The sequence below is a fragment of the Grammomys surdaster genome, unplaced genomic scaffold, assembly GCF_004785775.1.
Source record: "Grammomys surdaster isolate TR1022 unplaced genomic scaffold, NIH_TR_1.0 126133, whole genome shotgun sequence".
Classification (NCBI taxonomy): domain Eukaryota; kingdom Metazoa; phylum Chordata; class Mammalia; order Rodentia; family Muridae; genus Grammomys; species Grammomys surdaster.
Window position 1 is genome coordinate 1,130,279 of NW_021620941.1, and position 20,528 is coordinate 1,150,806.

The 20,528-nt window shown below is 49.9% G+C and overlaps 1 protein-coding gene across 3 annotated transcripts in view; it reads left to right on the forward strand.

Annotated features, from left to right (window-relative positions):
• Ralgps1 (Ral GEF with PH domain and SH3 binding motif 1) overlaps positions 1–20,245 on the forward strand; it is a 239,370-nt gene extending 219,125 nt beyond the window's left edge. For 2 of the 3 annotated variants that reach the window (XM_028757104.1, XM_028757106.1), the window contains 6 exons: positions 7,193–7,276; positions 8,395–8,500; positions 10,374–10,466; positions 10,633–10,738; positions 12,533–12,624; positions 15,931–20,245. In XM_028757104.1, coding sequence (XP_028612937.1) covers positions 7,193–7,276; positions 8,395–8,500; positions 10,374–10,466; positions 10,633–10,738; positions 12,533–12,624; positions 15,931–15,960 — 511 coding nt within the window. In that variant the 3' untranslated portion in view covers positions 15,961–20,245. The remainder of the gene's footprint in view (positions 1–7,192; positions 7,277–8,394; positions 8,501–10,373; positions 10,467–10,632; positions 10,739–12,532; positions 12,625–15,930) is intronic. The other variant, XM_028757105.1, reaches the window with a different exon arrangement.
• Positions 20,246–20,528: the final 283 nt, after the last annotated feature.

Consider the following 20,528-nt stretch of genomic DNA (forward strand, 5'->3'; position numbering starts at 1 on the left):
CACACACACACACGCAGCTGTGCGTGTGCATTACACCACACAGAGCATACACACACGCAGCTGTGCGTGTGCATGCTCCTTTTCTGAAGTTAAAAGTTTCAGTCCTTGTAATTGAAAAGTGTCCAGAAGAAATCATCCTATCTGCACACTTCCCACAGGGCAGAGAAGCTCGTTGGTGGCCCAGGCTGAGCGTTCCCTGTGCATAGACTGCCTGCAGCCTTGGTGCTCCCCCATAGTTGTGAAAGGAGAACCTCACAGGCCCCACGGGACAGACTTCAAAATTCTTGGTCCAGGTGGGGATTCCTGGGGCCACCCTGTAAAAGAAGGCCACAGGCAGCTCAGCACCTCCCCTAGCCACTCGAGCGGCACGCTCAGGCACAGGGCTGAGACCCACAGCAGCACACCTGTGTGTTCCCTCCGTTGTTCGTCCTTTCACTCATCCATCCATCCCTCCTCACCCATCAGTCACTCGGGAGCTGCTTAGTTAGCCCTGCTGTCTGCACGGGAGCCACGGAGCAGGCTCTGTGGGCCCTGTTAGTGCTGACTGTGAGTGGGGCCAGCAGGAGAGAGGGTGGCAAGGGAGCACTCGTTGCACAGTGGAGATGATGTCATATTCTGTCATGGCCACTGCAGGCAGCAGTATTTAGTATGATCTAGATCACTGAATGTCCATAGCAGATGCTCTCAAGTAAACTGTCCTCCTGGCTTTTCTATGCACATGTCAAGCCCTTGAACAGCCCTGCCCCAGCAGCCTTTCATCTACTCTGCACAGAGGGGATCTTGGCCTACTGTTCCTTGGCTGAGGAGATAACAGTGGGGCTATGATTATGTCTCATCAGAACCCAGTCCCAGGCAGGCCAGAGGAGCTAGAAGCTAGCTGACCCTTACCCGGGGGTCCAACTAGAAGTCTGCTCCCACCATGTATCTGCTCTTGTGCCTGCTTCAAAGAATCTGCTTCCCACAGGATTGTGAGCAGTCTGGGCCTTTCTATAAACTGGGCATACAGAAGAGCACCACTCTGTCTCTTCACAGCTCAGTCACCATCTTGTCACTTCCTGAGCCCCTTTCATCCTAACCTTCAGGCAGCCAATGCTCAGCCCCACTGGGTCCTCTGCATTCCTAGGTCTTTCCCATGTGTTCCTTCTCTTCATAGAGGAGTGGACTCTCGGTCTCCCCCTGACTGGTCCCAGAGGCCAGCAGCCAGAAGGAGCCTCCCTACCAGATCCTCACCGATACTGTAAAGTGTATTGCCTGCTAGAGCAAAAGCAGAGATGTGGGACGAGGGTGCAGGAGGGAGCTGGGCCCCTCAAAGGAATGAAGGTATGAAGAGGGGTGGGGGGCGTAGCTAGTGTGCGATGGAGTCCAGAAGCTATAGTCTTTAACTGGCTAGCCCCTGACCGATGCCCCCCCAGCCACACACACCCCCCAATCCCTGGTCGTGAGCTCTATCCAAGCCAGGGTGGAACAGAGCCAGAGTAGAACAGTAGAGTGAGAGTGTGCCCAGTCTTCTGTGGTTTTATCTGACAGCCCTGACCTGCAGGGGCAGAGGTAGAAGGAAAGCCTCACTGTACGGCACTTTCCTGAGGAGACAGCCCTGCCAGCTTATAGTATGTTGTGCTTTATGTATATATAGCAGAGCAGCGCTCAGTGGACTGGAGAGTAGGGTTGGAGGTGAGCACCAGGCTGGATTCTAGCCAGCCTCAGGCCCTAGAGACCAGGCAGCCTCAGGGCTTGGCCAACAGCCACTTTTATACTCAGTTTGAAAGGCAAATTTGGGCTCAAAGATGAAAAGAGAAACATTACCCTTAGGGCCAAAGTCTTTCAAAAAGATATTTTTAAAGGAGGAATGAAATGGGTTATGAGGTAAATAGAGACAGAAATATGGAAACACGCAGCGTCCTTGGCCTTGGTTATCTCTGCTTCACAGGATTGCCACCCTCATGTGACAGTGTGTCAGTCTGTCTTTTCTACTCAGAAAAGTAATCTGCTCTTGGCATTCCTAAAGATGTCATCAGAAATGATGACTGATTGTTTCTGAAGAAGTGACATAGCAAGTGTGTCAGAGTCCATCACAAATCCTCCCTAACCCTCTTCCCAGACAGACATTGTCAGGTGGGCAGAAGTGGGCAGTAGAGGTGGGCAGTGGTGAGCAGTAGCAGGCTAGGAAAGGAGGACCTTCCAGGGAATGAGCCCCTTTAGTGGAAGAGAGGAAGGGCCAGTACAGCTCTCTCTACAGTAGAGGGTTGTCTTCCCTCCCTACAAGGGCCGGGGTCACAGAGTTCATCACCCCACGCACAGTGGTTGTCCAGTGGAGTGACCTGCCTCAGCTGCAGGTTCAAGCAGCTTCTTGAGGAGTTGGTAGGTAACAGGCTTGAAGGAGTTTGCTGAGGAGAACCCTGGTGAGCCTTTGTGATGGTCCTGGGGCATGAGGGTACAAAGTGGGTTCTAGGTCATGACCTGCAGGGGGAAAGGTGGCCTGTGGATGCTCAGGGTTTCTGGGGGCCTTCTACAGGAGAGGGTTCTTCATAATAATGTCAGAGCCCTTGGTTTATCTGAGTCTAAGGTCCTTGGTTGTACAATAGAGATATGCATGGGCAATACTTAGCCTAAGTGTAAAGCTGCTGCAGGAGGAATTGGTGTAGACCCTTAGCAGTGTGCCGTAGTGGGTGCTTCTGCCTAACAAGAAAGCTGCCAGAGACAAGAGCCAGAGTGGGGAGCACACAGGCTATCATTCACAGACTCTGTATGGACTGGAGTGAAGGTGGTTTCCACCAACCACTGCTGGCTTCTATGGTAGCACTAGTCTGGGGAGGGTCCTTGGAAGGTGGTTGACGCAGTCTCTGCCCTGAGTGAGGTTTCCTGTTGGTCTTGGTGAGTGGAATCACCCACTATTCTTACAAGAGCAGCTGACAAAGGGAATCATGGTAGCAACAGAGTGCCAGGTCTGCCGCCCAGCATGGTTTCAGGCATGCATCCTTCTTTATGGTCAGAGGACTCCAGGATGTGTCAGGTCTCCTAAACCCCAAGTTTTGCAGTGTTTGGAGAGAATTAGGCCCAGTTCTGGAGCAGGTGGTTCCCTCTGTTGTAGCCCACCTGTGTGAGTGACAGAGCCCAGGATCTCAGCCCTCATTGGGGCTCCCTGGCTTCTGGAATCTGTGGGTTTGCTCATATGCATGGATTGAGTTTCCCTGCCCAGGCTTACAGGTTGGCAGCCCAGTTGGGCTAATTATGGTTCCCTGAAGATAGCATATCTTGCTTTACTTCCTTAGAGGTGAGTGAGGCTCCAGGCAGACTCCTCTGGAGAAGACTGGGCATAGGGGTCTGGGCCTGGAGCTTGACCTCAGCCATGGTAATCAAGGCTGGGTCCTGTCAGTCATCAGCTGCTTCATGGGGAGCCCATACCTTCTCATTCTGACTCCTTCAGAGCCTCTGTCTGGAAATGGATAGGCCATCCTGTCTGCCTGTCCTTCCTGCTGCATCTCTGGGGTGCTTGCTATCTGCGCTGTACCCCACATTTCTGAACCTCTCCAGAGGGTATTAGATGCCTCACAATGCCTAGGCATATGTGGTGCTTTTATCCAGCCACTGAGCCAGATTTCCAGCCTTGACTAAGTCCTGGTGGCCAGGAGAAAAATCTGGCTTTGACTTACCCTCGACCACTCAGGGAAACGTGCAGCATTTACCAGTATGGTTTCTAGGCACTATTTAGTGACTCTAGGACATTACCCACGTGCACAAGGAGAGTGAGGTCCTTCAGATAGGGCTCCTCAGGAGTCAGGCTGGCATTTCCTGCCCGTGAATGAGAGAGACTCACCTGTAAGTGACCCTGTGGGACTGGCAGCTTCTGTGGGGCCGCAAGGGAAATCAGCACGGTTAGTGCACAGAACCACCTGGGCCTTTCCACACGTCACTCCCAGTGTGCTTTTGGGAATTTGAGACAAGAGAGTGGTGTAGGAGGGTGACTTTTTGCTAGGACCAAGATTCCAAGGGTGTGGTTGTCATCTAAGACGTCTCCTGTTCCTCCACCCCCTATATGAGCAGCTGCCTTATGAATTTCAACTTTGAGACACCCACAACCTGGTGCAAACCTAGGAACCAATGCCTTGTTCAGCCCAGGTGCTCATGAGGCTGGTGGTACAGGCTGCTTCCACCCGGGCTTCCTCTTCCAGTGTTGTGGCCTTGGGCAAAGTGACTCCCCACCTGCAGGCCTCAGAGTTGTCTCCAAGGCAGGGCCAGGAGCAGTGCCTGCCTAGTAGTGCTCTTTGGTTGAGTGAGGCAGTGAGTACTGCTGAGCGCACTGCCTGCCCATCTCCTCCTCATTCTCACCGTCCTCCCCACCTCCTCTCCAGCCCAGCAGCAGCCGTCATCTCATCAATGACCATCGTCATCATTGTCATTGTCATTGTCTTATGAACCCTGTGGGATAAGCTGTTCTGTTTGGTTGCCTGCCTAAATCTTCCCTAGAGCAAACGTTCCATGACCCTCTGGTCTGGTCTACCCAAATCCATCCTGAAGTAGAGGGAGTCTGAGAATGTGTGTTCAGCTACATGTTCTCAGAATGACCCTAGGAAAGATTCCTATGGCTCTGGAGTTGGGGCACAATGAGAGAGCCCATGATTATGGGCCGTACTAAATACTGTTGCCCATTTGTTCTGCATTTGTGGTATTTTAGTACATCGAGGACAGGACAGGCTGTCTGGTTCCTGGGGCAGAAAATCCTGGCTGCTCCAAGTTGGCCACCAGCATGCTGCCCTTTCACACCTGGGATTGCCACATGGTTCCAAGAGCAGGCTGTGGTGTCCACTCTCCCTGCGGGACAGTGAGGCCCTTCATCCCATGTTGGAAGCAGGCCTTACCTGTGATTGCTTGCATCTCCATCTCAACAGCGGGTCAGCATCCCTTCTGGCCTCAGTGTCTTCATCTTAAGTAGACATGAGAGCAGCACCCCTTCTGTGGGGTGGACTGGGTGTGTTCTCGAAAGCATGTGGATGGCACATTGTAGGGATCTGACAAGACAGCAACGCTGCAGTGCTGGGCAGCCCCATGCAGAGCACAGACCTGAAAAGTGCCCCACTAGATCTGAGAAGACCCTCAGACCTAAGAATTTCCTGGCTGTTTAGCCTTGTGGACATGGACACAGACCTGTGGGAGCTGTGACAGCACAGCTAGTGCTCCTAGTGGCAGCACGTGGAGAGTGGAATGCTGGCAAGGCCCAACACAGAGTTAAGGTGGACCCAGTGCCCAGAGTAGGCCCTGTGTCTCAGCCCCTGCCTCTCAGCTGTGAAAGGTCATATCTCCTGGCATAATGAGGGTTTGGGCTGTAGTCAGGCAGACCTTTATTCAAATCTTTGTTTATGAGGCTTACACCTTGGACAAGTAGATCCTCATTGCTTGCTGAGCCTCAGTTTCTCCCTTTGGGAAGGATAATATAGTGGTGCTTGGACCAGCACAGGAAGGATAACATAACGCTGTTTGGACTAGCACAGTGAGAGTGAACACAGAGGCCTGCTGTACATGAGCACACCACTGCTTTAGCCTCTGGTCTGTAGTGAGTGAGGCATCTCTGTGTCTCTGTTCATGTGGAGTCCCTCACACTGGACTCCCCTGGAAAGGGCCTGCCTACCAGCCTAGACTGCTTGGAAGAAGTGGATTTCAGGCTGCTCTCTGACAGATGTCCATTCTAACAACATCTGTCAAGGATGCAGACCCAGGTCTGTCTCACAGAACAGGCAGTGCCTCCCGCTCACCACCTTGGCAACTTCAAACAGTCTTAGCTTCCTAAACCACCTTAGAGTAATAGAGAGAAGCCCTTCAAGAGGATGGTAGAGAGGAAGCTATGGCTCCAAGTGTGAGTGCTGAGGAGCGGAGGAAGGAGTAGCGATCTTAAGCACAGAGAGACAGCACTTCAGAAAGCTCTGTTGTCAGAGCTGGCTCTAACATTCCTGCCAATGGCTGGGGAGAACAGCCACCTAGAAGAGCAGCTGTTCAGCAAGGGCTGAGCTGCTGTGGTTTGGGGCTGGACGTATGTCAGGGACAGGAAGTGGTGATGTCTACATGTTCCACCCAATGGCAATTACAGCAGATGGATGGGTCTCAAGGAAGAGTGTATCAGCGTGTTCCCAGCCTTCTGTGGATGGAGGAGAAGGGGGCAGAGCAGGGTCAGCCTGTGACTGCCTGGAGACTCACTATCTCAAGGCCTTGGGTTAACCAGCACTTAAAAAGGAGGAGCTGAAGGACAGAAGAGGAGGATCCTGGAGCCACCAACGCAGATGACCAGCCCTGAACTTGGGCTCCTGAACAGTAGACCCAAGATGGCCATCAGAAATGTCTTCTTAGTTGGAGGACAGACACCAAGTCATGTGTGATATTCATGCTGCAATGACAGGCTGTCCTCAGGCCACACACATGCTAGAGTCACTGGCAATAACCAGCAGCCCAGGCTAACTTTGGGCAACAAGAACATATTTGGACAAGAAGGAGAGACTTTATCTGGCTTTATACAAATAATTCAGTCATCCGCTGGCCATCAGGCAGAGGAGCTGTAGGTAGGAATAGAGTATCCCTCAGAACCAGGAAAGACAGGGCAAAGCAGTGCCTGCCTCACACCCCAAAGGAGTGGAACTGAAGTGGTACACTCCCCTGTTTGAGGAGAAGGGGAGAGAGAGAAGCTAGGCCAAGCCCACAGGGAGGCCCTGGAGCCAGAGCCCTTGGAGGCCATCAAGTTCTAGAGGCAATTTCAAGGACACTGGAGCCAGCAAAGATTCACAGAGGTGAAGTGTAGCAGTGGGATCCAGAAGCATCCTAGGAAATGTCACTGCACAAGACCTAGCCAGATGTGCAAGATTGCTCATCATTCTGTGCTGTGCGTGCTTTTGTCTTGGAATCTGTGGACAACATGGCATTTTTGTTAAACAGCTCACCTCAGATTCTCATTGGAGAATCTGGGAGAAGGGTGAACAGTCAAAATGTTAATGAAATTGTCCATTGAGACCCTCATGCTTTCCTGGATGGAGATTTGGTGGGATGAGTTTTCCCTGGCCAGGTGTCCCAGATGTGCTGTAGTGGAAGCAAGGAGCCCAAGGAGGAAGAGGGGAGGGGCTGGGCTGACCTACACTGCCCGGGATGTCCTTGCCTCCTTAAGGAACAGCTGGGTTTTCCAGACTGACTAAAATTTACTCCCTTTCCTCTGAAGCAGGGGACGTCTTTATGCCACACTGGGGCCTAACTGGCGGGTTCCAGTTCGGAATTCTCCCAGAACTCGGAGCTGTGTCTACAGGTATACGTTTGTTCATTTTCTCATTTGACAGTTGGTTTGGGGCTGTTCACTGAGGGAAAGTCTCTGTGCCAGATGTATCATAACACTATCTCTGGTGCTCCAATTGCTCCAGAGAGGTATGGGGCTCTCTGGGAGAGAGGAGGGGCTCATCAGAGGAAACAGTGCTGGAAGAATGATGGGAATTAGCCAGATGACTGGAGAAGGATTCCTAGGGCCAGAGCTCCCAGCAGGACAGACAGGGTCTGTGAGGCAATAGGTCTAGGTAGCTCAGTGAGGGTAAAGTCCACTGAGTGTAGGACCCAGAGATGGGTTTCCTCTCTGGGGCTGGGGAGGTGGACAGAGCCACATCTGCAGGAGCAAGGGTATTGCCTGCCCTTAACCACTGTGGGACCCAGGGAGGCTTAGTGGAGAATGAGAACTGTGTGGGTGGAGAGGATATTGGGGAGGGGCAGCAGGAATGGAAGCAGGAACTGGAGACAGCATTGGGCTGTCATCTAAAAGGAAATACAGTGGCTTTGGTGGAGAGGTGGGATGGACAACTAGACATGATTAGGACCTAGGACCACAACATCCTTGGAACTAAGTTGCAGGTCATGAGTAAGGGAAGAGACTTCCCCAAGTCTGACCTCACTGCTGGCTTGGTGACCAGTTTGGTTAAGCCGGTCCCTGTGGACATCCAACAAGCAGGAGCACAAACTCCAAAGCATGGGACAAGACTGGGACACTGTCACCAGGACAGTGCCTGATCTCAATGGAGTGGGTGAAAGAAAAGCCAGGAGGAAAGGAGAGCAGGCTGGTAATGTGGGGCTTCTGTTCCCCCTTTCTACTGTACCGTGCGCCTTTGCACCCTCCTGCTAACATGAGGAGGGCCTGCCAGCACTAGGCTGCAAGGTGTAAACCATAGGCATGAGCATGGAGAGCAGGCAGAAGGACATGGAGGGCTTGGTGAGAGCTTTCTGAGGTAGCTTTACCCTACTCTTTCTTTGGTGGCTTTGGCCCAACCCCGAGAGTCCTCTGACTATGGGAACATCATAGACTCTCCCGGGAGGCACCGTGAGTGGGAAGGTACCAGGTTTCAGCTGCTCTGGGGCTGTATCTAACTGAGAGTCTCCCTTTAGCCCCACGAGCCCTTGCACCTGTACTGTGGGAAGCTCGGCCGCTGTGCCCACTATGGAGGGGCCTCTGAGACGGAAAACCCTGCTCAAGGAAGGCCGGAAGCCTGCAGTAAGTCACACGTGCCGTCATGAGCCCACGTGAGGCAGTGTGGGCTCAGGCAGTCTAGAGACCTGTGGTCTTAGTTTGGGTTTCTATTGCTGTGAAGAAGCACCATGACAACTCTTATAAAGGAAGACATTTAGTTGGGGCTGGCTTATAGTTTCAGAAGTGTAGTCCGTTATTGTCATAGTGGAGAAATGGCAGCATTTAGGCAGACATGGTGCTGGAGAAGGAGCTGAGAGTTCTACACCTTGATCCACAGGCAGCAGGAAACTGCCCCACTAAGTCTAGCTTGAGCATATAAGACTTCAAAGTCAAGTCCACAATGACACAGTTCCTCCAATAAGGCCACACCTCCTAATAGTGCCATTCCCTATGGGAAAACATTCAAACACATGAGTCTATGGGGGCCATTGCTATTCAAACCACCACACCTGCCAACCAGGCTCCTCCCTCTGGCTGTAACCATTGGGCAGGGGAAGGCATCCATGTCTCTGTGACTTAGGATGATACTACATTTCCTCCTGGGGGCCATCTGTGGCAGAGAGCCAGTCTATGGGTGCATGGGCAAGTTAGAGCCATGGGGATAGTCTAGAGGGTACACAATGCCTGGACACTCAGCCCCAGGAGGCAGTGTGGCCCACTGTGTGGTGCTCCCACGTAGACTCCCTAGCATGCAAGCTGCAGCAGGGAAAGCACAGAGACAAGGCATCAGGAGGATTGTCATGCCTGCCACCAGTATTCATTTCAGACTGGGATGTCACAGCCACTGTGACCCCACATGACAGCGTCAGCTCCTTGGGTGACAGTCTCATCCTCAAGCTGCCTGTCCTCACTGTACCTGCTCTGCCCTCCTGTCCTACTCTGTCCGACTCCTGTCTACAGAGTTGTCTAGAGACACCAGCTGCTGTGAGGATGCCAGGGCCCTGTCACCTGCCCTCTGCAGGTCTCCTGAGAGTCCTTGTCTCTAGTTGCCAGTTAGATGCCTAGACAACAGATAAGGTGGAGAGCTTACACCCCAGTGCTGGCTGGACTCTGTGTCTAAAGGCCGGAGTGTTACCAAGCTTCCTACAGCATGGGGCCCCATGTCGGACCCGTGGGAAGGACTTACTCCCTTTCCATACCACACCACACGTACACAGTGGTCACAGGACAAATCACAGGGGTTGGTTTTACAGTTGAGTCCCAAGGATAAATAACACTTTTGGAGTAAGGGACAAGTACCTTTGCCCACTAAGCCATCTCAACAGCCAGGGACTAGCATTTTCAAGTAAAAATGGAAGAGAATGGGAAATGTCTGCATTATTCACAAACAGGAAAGCTAAGTGTTCTGTGAGCCTTTTTCAGTTTAGCCTGTGTCTGTTGCTGTGCATCCTGTGGTGTCAGAGAAAGGCTGGACATAGCTTTTCCTTGTTAGTGACACAGCTGTTCCTACTAGGAAGAGGACTATATCATGATTCTGGCTAACCTGCCCCTAGGAGGCGTGGTCCTTTCCTTCCAGACTGGGGTGCTTACATTGACATTGCAGATCTGCAAGCACCACTGAAGGCCTCAGTCTGTCAGTGCAGCCCATGACAAGCATTCCATTTCTAGGCAGCACTTTGGCATGTCTATTTTCCTGATATACCATTGGGTCCAGCTCCCCAAACACAGTATTTATGCCCTGAGGCACCTTCCACAAGGGGAAGAAAGGGAGGAGTGAGAGAGGAGAGATCTCCTGGACCGTCTGTTTCCTGACAGAGCTGGCACTGTCAACGATGACAGAGGGCCAGAGAAGAGAAGGCCTGGGCTGGCATGAGTCAGGATGGCCATGTCCACTCTCTGGCAGTCTGAGGCCACTGCCCTCCCTGTTATCACCACTCTGCCTGTCCTCCTTTTGCAGCTGGCCTCGTGGACCAGGTACTGGGTTGTGCTCTCAGGATCCACCCTCCTTTACTATGGAGCCAAGTCCTTGCGGGGCACAGACAGAAAACATGTAAGTCCCTGAAAAGATTGCCCATGCTGGAACTCCTCTAGTGGGAGTGACCCCTATGGCTGCAAGGGCTGGGGTGGGCAGGACATTTGTCTGGCCCATGCTAGTCTCCCTTGCTGAAGGCAGGGTGTGGGCCCAGGCCTCCCAGCTGATTGTTGTTCTATTTTAGTATAAATCTACACCTGGCAAGAAGGTCTCCATCATAGGCTGGATGGTGCAGCTGCCTGATGACCCCGAGCACCCAGATATCTTCCAGCTGAATAACCCTGACAAAGGTGAGTGGCAAACTGGGCTGGAGCCTCTGTTCTGTCTCTGACCAGATGTGCACCCTGAAGCTCTGAGATCATTATTTTCCCTTTACCCTAGGTTTGCATGGCACCCAGTCTAGTCTTTCTTGCTGCTTAGACTCTGGCTAGTGCTTCCATTGAGCAGTGAAAGCGGCCTTGCCTCTGACTTAATGGGTCTGTCCTCCCTCAGTCTGTAGCCCAAGGCTCTTGGAGTAAATAGCAACCAATGTGAGATGAGGCAAAACCTTGGGACCAGAAGGGTCTTGGGTCCTGGTTTTCAGGGACTCGTGACACAGTTTTATTATAAGACTACACAGTGTCCGGGTCCAATGGTAACTCAGAACCCATGTAACTTCCAAAAGCTCCAAGCTGATCGTCCTTGCTTCCCTCTCAGGCCCTGCTAAAAGGAGGGAAGGGCCTGGTTCCATCCTGCCCTGGAACCATGTCTTCACTGACAGGCCCAGCAGTCCATAGCCAGCTTCCGTGATATCCCAAGTTACAGAACAAAAATCAAACAGCAGCAGCCACACGGTTAGAAGCGTACACATGCTCATACAGTAATCAGAATGTTCGAGTACAGAGTTTAAGCACAGACAAGTCATCTGGGGAATCATGCTAAATAAAATTCGTCTTTGGGGTCTGCAGATCTGACTAGAGACCCAAGACTATGCATTTCTAGCAAGTTCCCTGGGAAGGATGATGGGGGTACAGTCCAGGGGACTATAAGTGTCATGTTCTCATGGTTGCAGCTGAGAAATATGGGTGCCCAACCATCTCAAGGAGTCCTGCAGGTAGCAAGGCAGTAGACTCCCAGGGCCTCTGCTCTGTAACGGAGTGACTGAGTGTATGTCGGCTACACACACATGTGTCCTTACTTTCATGCCACTAGAGTCCCTTCCCCAGTGGCCTTGGCCAGGACCAGTGAGGTTTCCATTAGAAAAAAAGCTATGTCCTCGGAAGCTCCGTAAGCCCTTGTGGCAGTGGGGACCACAGGCCACTCCTGTTAGAGCCAGTGGTTCTCAACCTTGCTAATGCTGTGACCCTTAATACAGTTTTGAATGTTATAGTGACCCCCTGCCATAAAATTATTTTGTTGCTACTTCATAACTATAATTTTTCTACTGTTATGAATCATAATGTAAATATCTGATATGCAGCCCCCAAAGGGTTCATTCACAACCCACAGATTGAGAACTACTGGCCTAGAGGAAAGCAGTGTCCCCAAGCAGGGAGAATGTGAAATGAGGTCAGTGAGCAATGCCACTGATAGAATTAAAGGGTCTATAAACTAGATATGGAAAATGATATCTTGTTCTTCAGTGACAAGTAATGTCTTCCATTCATTATGATACAAGCATCATGTGGCAAGAATTTCAGAAATACTGTGGGTTTTGTCCCCAAGAGAAATTACAGGCATTTCCACAGCAAGCATAGCTGCAGACATCTCAGGACCTCATTGGTGCTCCTCTTGAAATCCCAGCATGGTGGTCCAACCTGCTGCCAGCTCTAAGATATACATACAGACACACAGACAGACTCACATCATATCATACTGTGTAGTTAGTTTAGAAGTGTGTCTCAGTATCAGTGATTTTCATTGGTTTGAGAACTGCTGGGAACCTGGTTGTTACGGGTCTTAGTCCAAAAATCCCTGACCTGCCAGTGCTGGCTCACCCTGGCCTATGGCAGCTTTCCTTACCCGTACAGACTCATGCTCCCACAGCACACTCAGGCCAGCCCTCCTGTGTGTCCTTCTTAACCAGGGGTTCCTTTCCCCATCAGGCAATGTTTACAAGTTCCAGACGGGCTCCCGTTTTCATGCGATACTGTGGCACAAGCATTTGGATGATGCGTGTAAAAGCAACAGGCCTCAGGTAACATCCCTCAGATCTTATGTGTTACCAGAAACCTTTAGACAGAAGGTCTCCCTTTTTCCTTCAGAGTCCACTAGGGCTGCTCCCAGGGACCCCTCTTTAAGATTTTTCTCATGAGTCAAGGCAACCTTTGCATGAATGAAGCCTGGCTTAAGCCAGAATGTTATATCTTTTCCACATACCCATTAGGAGACAGTGAGGTAGCAAGTGTGCTGTTATCCAGTGTTCCAGCTCTAGCATCTGTTTAGTTTGTCCCCCAGAGCTGATTTCATTGGAAAACAGAAAACTGACCAATAGGTCTGTTTCTCTGCCCACTACTGGGGAGTGTCCTAGTAACGTCTAAAATATTTAGGAACAGCCATGTGCCAGGCAAGGCTACTGGACCTAGGTCCTGGTCTAGTCTCTCCTTCTGCCGCTCCCTCCTCTCTCCCTGACACCCACGACTGTACATGCACCCATTGGCAGAGTGTTCCCATGTCCCTGTGATGTGAGTTCTCCTACTCTCTCCATTGTACAGTGAGGAGCCTGAAGCTCAGAAGTGAAGGACAACTGTGCAAGGTCCCTTAGTGAGTGAGTGGTGACGCTGGGATGCAACTCAGTCCACCTGATCCCCAACTCTGAACTTGTAGCTCCTGACTGAAAGTCCCTGTCATTGTACTAGACAGAGAGAGCCAGGAGTACAGCCCCTGCTGGACAGGCTTGTGACAGGAATGGCAGCCTCCATCATCCTGCTCCCTGCTTGCCACATGGGCAGCACTGATGCCAGAAGGAAGCCCAAAGTAAACTACCCTGGAACACAGTGACCTGTGGGACTGCAGGTGTCCTCACTCTGTCCTCAAGACCAAATAGCAAAGCATGCTCATTGTGGCACTGTCCATGGTAAAAGAACACCAGAAACCTCCAGCCTGCCTGAGATCCCTGAGCAACACCAGATAGCTATCAGCAAGATGGTGGCAGGTCTAAGGAGGCCCAAAAAGCATTGGAGGATGATTTCATTTGCTTTTAAATGTATGTGAACATTTATGATATGTATGTATGTGAGCATATTCATGTAAAATCTCTACAGTGATATACAAGAAACTATAATTCTATAATTTTAGAGTGCTTACCTGTGAGATAGATGAGCAGATAGACAGACGAAGTCTTTTTCAGTGGTGCTGAAGTTGAACCCTGGGCCTCAACCATGCTAGGTAGTTGGTCTGCCACAGAGGTGCACTTCCGGCCCAGCTTACTTATATCTGCACATCAAAGTCACTGCCCATCTCTGTGACTGGAATACCTGTGATTTGGGCCCACTGCCATGTCAGGGCAACAAGCTTGAACAAGGTTGCTGCTGAAGTAAGATACGTTAAGAGGAAAGCCTACATCTTCCATTCCAGTCTCATCAGCTCTGGGCTCCCTTACTTTCCCTGAGCTATCGCAGCAAACTGAAGCTTACCAGCTATACATGGGCAGCCCCAGGACCTGTATGCAAGAGGCCATGTGGTTCTAGGTCTGCCTGACAGCATTGAGGTAGGCACCTGGCTGGGGAACAAGACAGTCTCAACCAGGTACAGAAAGGGGAGCCCTGAGTGAGTTCACACTGAGAGGAATAACAGCAGCCAGAAAGTGCAGCAAACTCATGCAGCAGACTTTCATGTTGTCCAGAAGACTCCTAGTGGGATTTCATGCACTGGCCGATATGGTATGCCGGTATGGTGTGCCAGTACATCATGCCATGGCAAAGTCCTGCCATGTGTTTGTCTCCAGTTTTCAGACCTAGGGAAAGAAGGATTTTCTTTTTATACTTTGTTTCTTTTACATTTCCAATTTGCTTTTTACTAATTTGCTTTTATACTGTGATGTATAAAACATGGGGACAGTCTCAAAACTCAGTGGTAGAGTAGAGGCTTACTTAAATCAGTCGTTGCGCACCCGAGAGACAGCTCAGGAAACGCATGGAAAACAGTATTGAAAAGTGTGGCCTTCCACATGGAATCTGCAATGAAGACTGTTTCTATTTGCATTTCTTAAAATTGTTTTTTCTGACACTGAATCTATTTAAGCTTATTTATACTATATGTGTAAGAAACAAACAACAGCAGTAGAGCTAGCTGTGGCAACACTCAGGAGGCTGAGGCAGGAAGATCATGAGGCTAGCTTGGGCTAAAAACAACCAGAGAAGACAACAGCCAAAAACAGCAGTAGAGAAACACCGTATACTCACCTCAGCCAAAACCTAGAAACCCCAACAGGTCCTGAGGCCTTCCCCTCCCCCTTAAGTCAGTTTCTCCCTCCCCTGACTTCCCTCTTCTCCTGATGTGTGTTACTTCCCTGTTTTATTTTACTGCAGTCCTGAGGAGGAAACCCAGGGCTCAGCTGCTAGGCAAGTGCTACCACTGAGCTATGCCTCAGCCCTCATTTACAATTTAAAAACTTCATTTAATAACAGTGCCTGTGTGCTTCCCTCCTACTCCCTGCTCCTCTGCTCTACAGTGCTGGCACAGGTGGCTGCAGGTCACTGCTGCACTTCCCTTCTCTGTCAGCTCTGCCTGTCGTCTCTGAACTGATTCCCTGTTCCTTGCTCCCATGAGTTTTGAGGCTGTGAACATTCTTGGAACTGCATCTTGTTCTGATTTCTTATTTTGGTGAAACTGACACCAAGATGGGGTTGGTTAGTTAGTTAGTTAGTTAGTTAGTTAGTTAGTTAGTTTGTTTGTTTGTTTTATGAAATAATGTCTAATACCAACTAGAACACCAAAGTAATGGCAAGGGAGGAAGTTCAGGGCTGGGGGTCTGGAAGCAACTATGAGTTCAGGGAAGTACTGACAGTGGGGCTGGTTGGCTCTGGGGAAAGTATTGGAGTTCATGATCTCCCCAGACTTCCTCCTCCTGTGCCATCCCTTAAGACATCCCCCACCTTCTAGGCTAGTTTCCCCTCCAGATACATTCACCCTACTTCAGCAGGGCCTATCCTCCACACTCCAAACCCAGTTAGTTGTCTTTGGCTCAGAGGATAGTGGTGAAGAGTGTCTCAGCCCTGGCTCTAACTCTATGTTTGGCCTGTATAAGCCTCAGTTTCCTTGTCTTCAATATGGCAACCTTTCTAGCATCTGCCTGATAGAATTCATGTGAGGACTCCAGAAACAGTGCATATGAAGTAGTCAGAGTAATGCCTGGCACGTGCAGTTACTCCCCAGTCGCAGCTATTATTACCGTGTCCTTTTCCTCCCCATACTTGCATGGCCCTAACTGTAGGAACTTCCCTACCCCTGTCCATTTCTGTGGATTGAAAACTTTGACAAAAGGGTGAGCTTTCTCTTCTAGGTACCTGCAAATCTTATGTCATTTGAATGAGTATCTGCAGGACTTGGTGTGACTGCAAAGGCTTCTGAGAGCCTAGACTAGGTCTGATGGAAGAAAGCAGCTCTGGGCATAAGCTGTGGGCCAAGGCACTGGGCTCTCATAGCTGGACTTGAGGAATATGGCCGTGGCCTTACAGTCCTGGATGGCTTCCCAGTGCAAGATCCACCTGTCAACCCACAGCAACTCTCATGAATCATTCTGCAGCAGCACCCCACCAAGTGGTTGTCAGACCCCAAACTGCACCCCTATGCCCCCTCTCTGGGCCATCGTCTGTCCACCAGCTGCTTCTGCATCAGGGGAGCATTTGACCCATGTTGGGTTCTCCATGCTTTCTGCTGCACACAGAGTGGATGGCACTAATCTTCGAGAGGTCTGAAGAGCAGAGATGGGCTGCTGGACAGGCTTGTTACACCCCAAGTGCACAGGCCACTTGCCCACAGGGCCGCCTCAGATTTTGTATACCCCCAAAGCATCCTCTGCCTATGTGTACTCTGTGTGTGTGTGTGTGTGTGTGTGTGTGTGTGTGTGTGTGTGTGAACTCTCTGAGAAACATACATTTTGGCACAAGACTTGTGACATCACACACTTATTGGCTTTGAGGCCCTGCTTAAAGCTTTAGTTATAGCCTTGTCCTCTAAGAAAAGTCTGAAGGGAATCCAGAAGCTCCATGTTAAGGGTCCCTTGAGTTCTTACTGTAAACAAACAATGCCTTAAATTGTGTCTTGTTTTCTGTTCCTATGGGTGCTATTCATCTGGATGGCCTGTTCCCTGGGCCCCAGGCCCTCCTGGGTCTTGTTGTCAGCCCACCTGAGGCAGACCCCGTTTCCGGACCGCATCCTGAGCACTGGCCTGCTTGCTCCGTACCATGAGCTTCCCTGATGGGCCTATGGGCTCTTTTTGATCTCACCCACTCCTGCCATGCTGGTGTGGGAAGCTGGGGCCTTTTCTCCCAGCAGCTTGGAGGCCCCTACAGTGTTCGGTGGTCAGAAGCTATGCCACCCTGCATATTTCCACAGGGCAGAATTGTGCTCCTGTCTTCTCACCCTTGCCACCACTGCCAGGGCCAGCCACACTGATTCCTGATCACACAGGGAGCTGAGTGACACGGAGGCCTTAAGCCCCCTCAGTCTTGCCCCTAAATGTAGTTAGTCACCAGCAAGTTCTCATCCAAGTTCAAGGGCCCGGGTGTTGATGACCAGGTGACAAGAGAGCCCAACCCTAGGGAGTGAGATGCCCAGCCTCTTCATGAGCAAGGACCTTTATCTGTCACCTGTTGTCACTGATAAGGTGATTTTCACTTTGCACATTTTAACTAAAGCATATTGCCCTTTGTCATCACTGATCCTCTCTATCCCTCTCCCTCCTTGAATTGGGTACCCTAACCCTCAGAAGAAAATCTCTGTTTTTTGGAAAAGGCTGAATTTCTGGGTCCCTGTGGTTACCATAGTTTTACACAGTAACCAGTCATGAAATTGTCCCAACAATAATGGAGAAGCTGCAGACAACCCCATAACCATGAACTTGCTTACCACCAAAAAGCTCTGTATTGCAAACAAAATGGTGACATGTTTCTAAAAACATGGATGACTTGGTGGAGCAAGTAGTTGTCGCCATGGTGGTACGTTTTGGTAAGCCTTGCTGTACTCTGAAGCTAACCTTCCTGTGGGCAGAGCCTGAATATTTTCATGCCAAGAGAAACTCCATGAGGTAAAGTTGATGGCATCAAACCTTGACCACAGCTGCCTTGCACATCCACCCCCACCAGGGGTCCAGGTGTGTGCACCGGATTCTACCAACATCGGCTCCAGTTAGAATCCAGAAGATGAATGACGGGGTCAGACACTCCAGGCACCTCCAAGCAGAACCATTCGTGGTCACACTTTAACCTATACCAACCCCGAGCCTGCCTGTTAACTCCTAGAAACCCAGACCATCAGCTGCCTGTTTCCTCTAGGCATCTGCTCTTGAGCTCATTTTTGGGTTCTCACATGTGCAGTGTCAGACATCAAAAGCCCCAGAACTTCCGTCTCACTAAGGTAACATTTTGCCCTTTACAGATCTGTCTTATGAGACACAAGTGTTTTCTTCCAGGCCTAATCTGAAAGAGCACAATCACAATTATTTTCAAAGTGTTTAATCGTCTCCCTAATTAAAACCAAATTCCCCTCCCACAAGCATCCTTACCATGGACTTTTGAAGACACCTGCTTGGACTTGATTAGTGAAAAGCCTTGTAGGACTCTTGTGAGCCTTGAAGGTGGCAGGAGAGCCCTGTAGATGGAGTTAAAAGATACTTGGTTCTCCAAGCAGGGCCTTAGGCCAAGCATACAAGCTCAGCGCTGACATCCCCAGTGCTGGCTTGTCACACAAGGCTGCAGGGGAGGTGGCCAGATCATGCGACAGAGGCAGAAATCCTTTGGTAGATTCTTAGCCTGGAAGGAAGCTGTTCTGCACTTTTGTTCCACTGTCCATAGTACACAAATACTGTGAAACTGTTGGTGGTGGTGCCAGTTACTGCCTTGCAGACAGACCCTGACACTCCAAACTGAGAGCTGTAGAATGCCGTTTAGAAACTGGAATGGGCAGCTGGTAGTATTATGAAGTCCCAAAGCCCACTCATCACAACAGGAGTAACTCTGTCCCTCTCCAGTGTACAAGTTTTGTAACTCAAACTCATCCAAGTGTATGCTGGCAAGCAAGATACCTTGTAGATACTGGACTTGGAGGGAAGCACCAGAAACACTCTCCTACACAAGCCAGCAGGAGAGGTTGGCCTTTCCTCTCGCCTAACCAGATGCTTTGCACACTTGTTGGACCAAGATGCTGAGCAGGTAGACACATTTGTGTCTTGCCAGCAGGCTCTCTGTATTTCTCCTTCTTACCAAGATGGCCAGTGGTTCGTCTGTCAGTTTACTCTTGCTTCTCCAGCCTAAGAAAGGTGTGCTGTTTTTTTGTTTGTTTATTTTTTAATATCAATTTTCAGATGGAAAATGATCTGTAAAACTGGGAAGCCATTTCTAAGCCAAGGTTGCTTTAATCTGCATGTGGAATCCAGAGCTTTGCAACCTCTATTGAATATTGCCAAAAGCACAGCTTCTCTTCTTTGTGTGACCCTTAAACTGGCTGTATGTCATATTGATATGTTGGGTGATTTCATGTTATAAAACAAAACCCCACCTGCACAAAGCCCTTTTGAAAGTGTATTTATTGCATAAACATTCATTCATATCTCAAGTGAATACTTCTTATACACCAGGCTCTACCCAGACAGAAAATGGCTAGAAACAAGACAAATCCAATTTTGGCCTTTGTAGAACTTCCCAGTCAATGATCAAATAATCACCACCTCACACACCAACTTTTGCAAGACCCTGCCTGAATACAGATCTTGTGCATTGGTTCTTCCAGGAAGACTTCAGACTGAATGGGAGTGTTGGGAGAGTAAGTTGCATTGAGGACTAGCTGGAGTCTCAACACTGGAGACTGGCTGGCTCTGAGCAGCCAGATACAGATCTATGTTCAAGAGTAACCAGGGGTTACAGGGAGGATGCCAAAGGCGGAATGAGAGAGTAGAGTCTGAGTGCTTGCCATATGCACAGTCCCTCCCCCTCCCCATTTACTCTGTAACTTCAGTGTTACATTCAAATACAGTATGAGTGGGAGCTGGGGTGTCCCTGGGAGCTGAGGACTTGGACTTTGGTCCACCCTGTAACCTGCTGCTGCACAAATGTGTATCCCGTGGACAGCCCCAAATTGCCACTCACAGCAGCAAGATCATCTGCCATTTTGGAAGGACTGTGACCATTCAGAAATGAAATGATAGTGATTCATTTATTAGTGAGGTATACTCTTTAATAAATTTTGTGCCAAAATGCATGGTTTCCCACTTAGCATTCAATATGTTGTATAGAGAATAGTTTTCAATTTCTTACGTGTTCTTCCAAGTAAACTGAAAATGAGTTCTCACATCTTACTTTGTTTCTTGTTAAATCTGCTGTACCTCCCCAAGCTGTCTTTTTTTCCCCAACAGACCCTGCATGCAGTTGTGTGAGGACTTTTCTCTAACATTTGTAAATTGTCTCATCTGCAATAACCACTGAACATCATCCCTCCTTGGGATTCTTTAGATTTTTGGTGAAGTATTTTGTTACCTCAGTCTTGTATCAAGTTGCTGTATTTTTCAGCTTATTACACTGATAATAATTGTCTCACTAATTAAATACTTTAATGTATATACATCTTTGTTTACTTTGAAATTAAATGTGTTTTCCAATGAATATCGTTCCATTTATTAGTGTCACATGCAGTCATTTTGGCAGGCAGCTGCTGTGCTACATGCAGACATGGAGGAGGCATGGATTGTCCAGGGCTCAGCTGAGAGTAACTAGCATGTAAATACATAGGATGGAGAGGACAGGGACAATATTGTGGGTCTCTCGGAGAGGAAGGCAGAGGGTCTGGGGGTGCCTAAGAAGACAGCGGGCCTTGGGCATTAAGGAGGCTGGCAGTAGGAGCAGGCACGTGGGTCAGGGAGACAGAGAGGACAGGATGCACATGGGG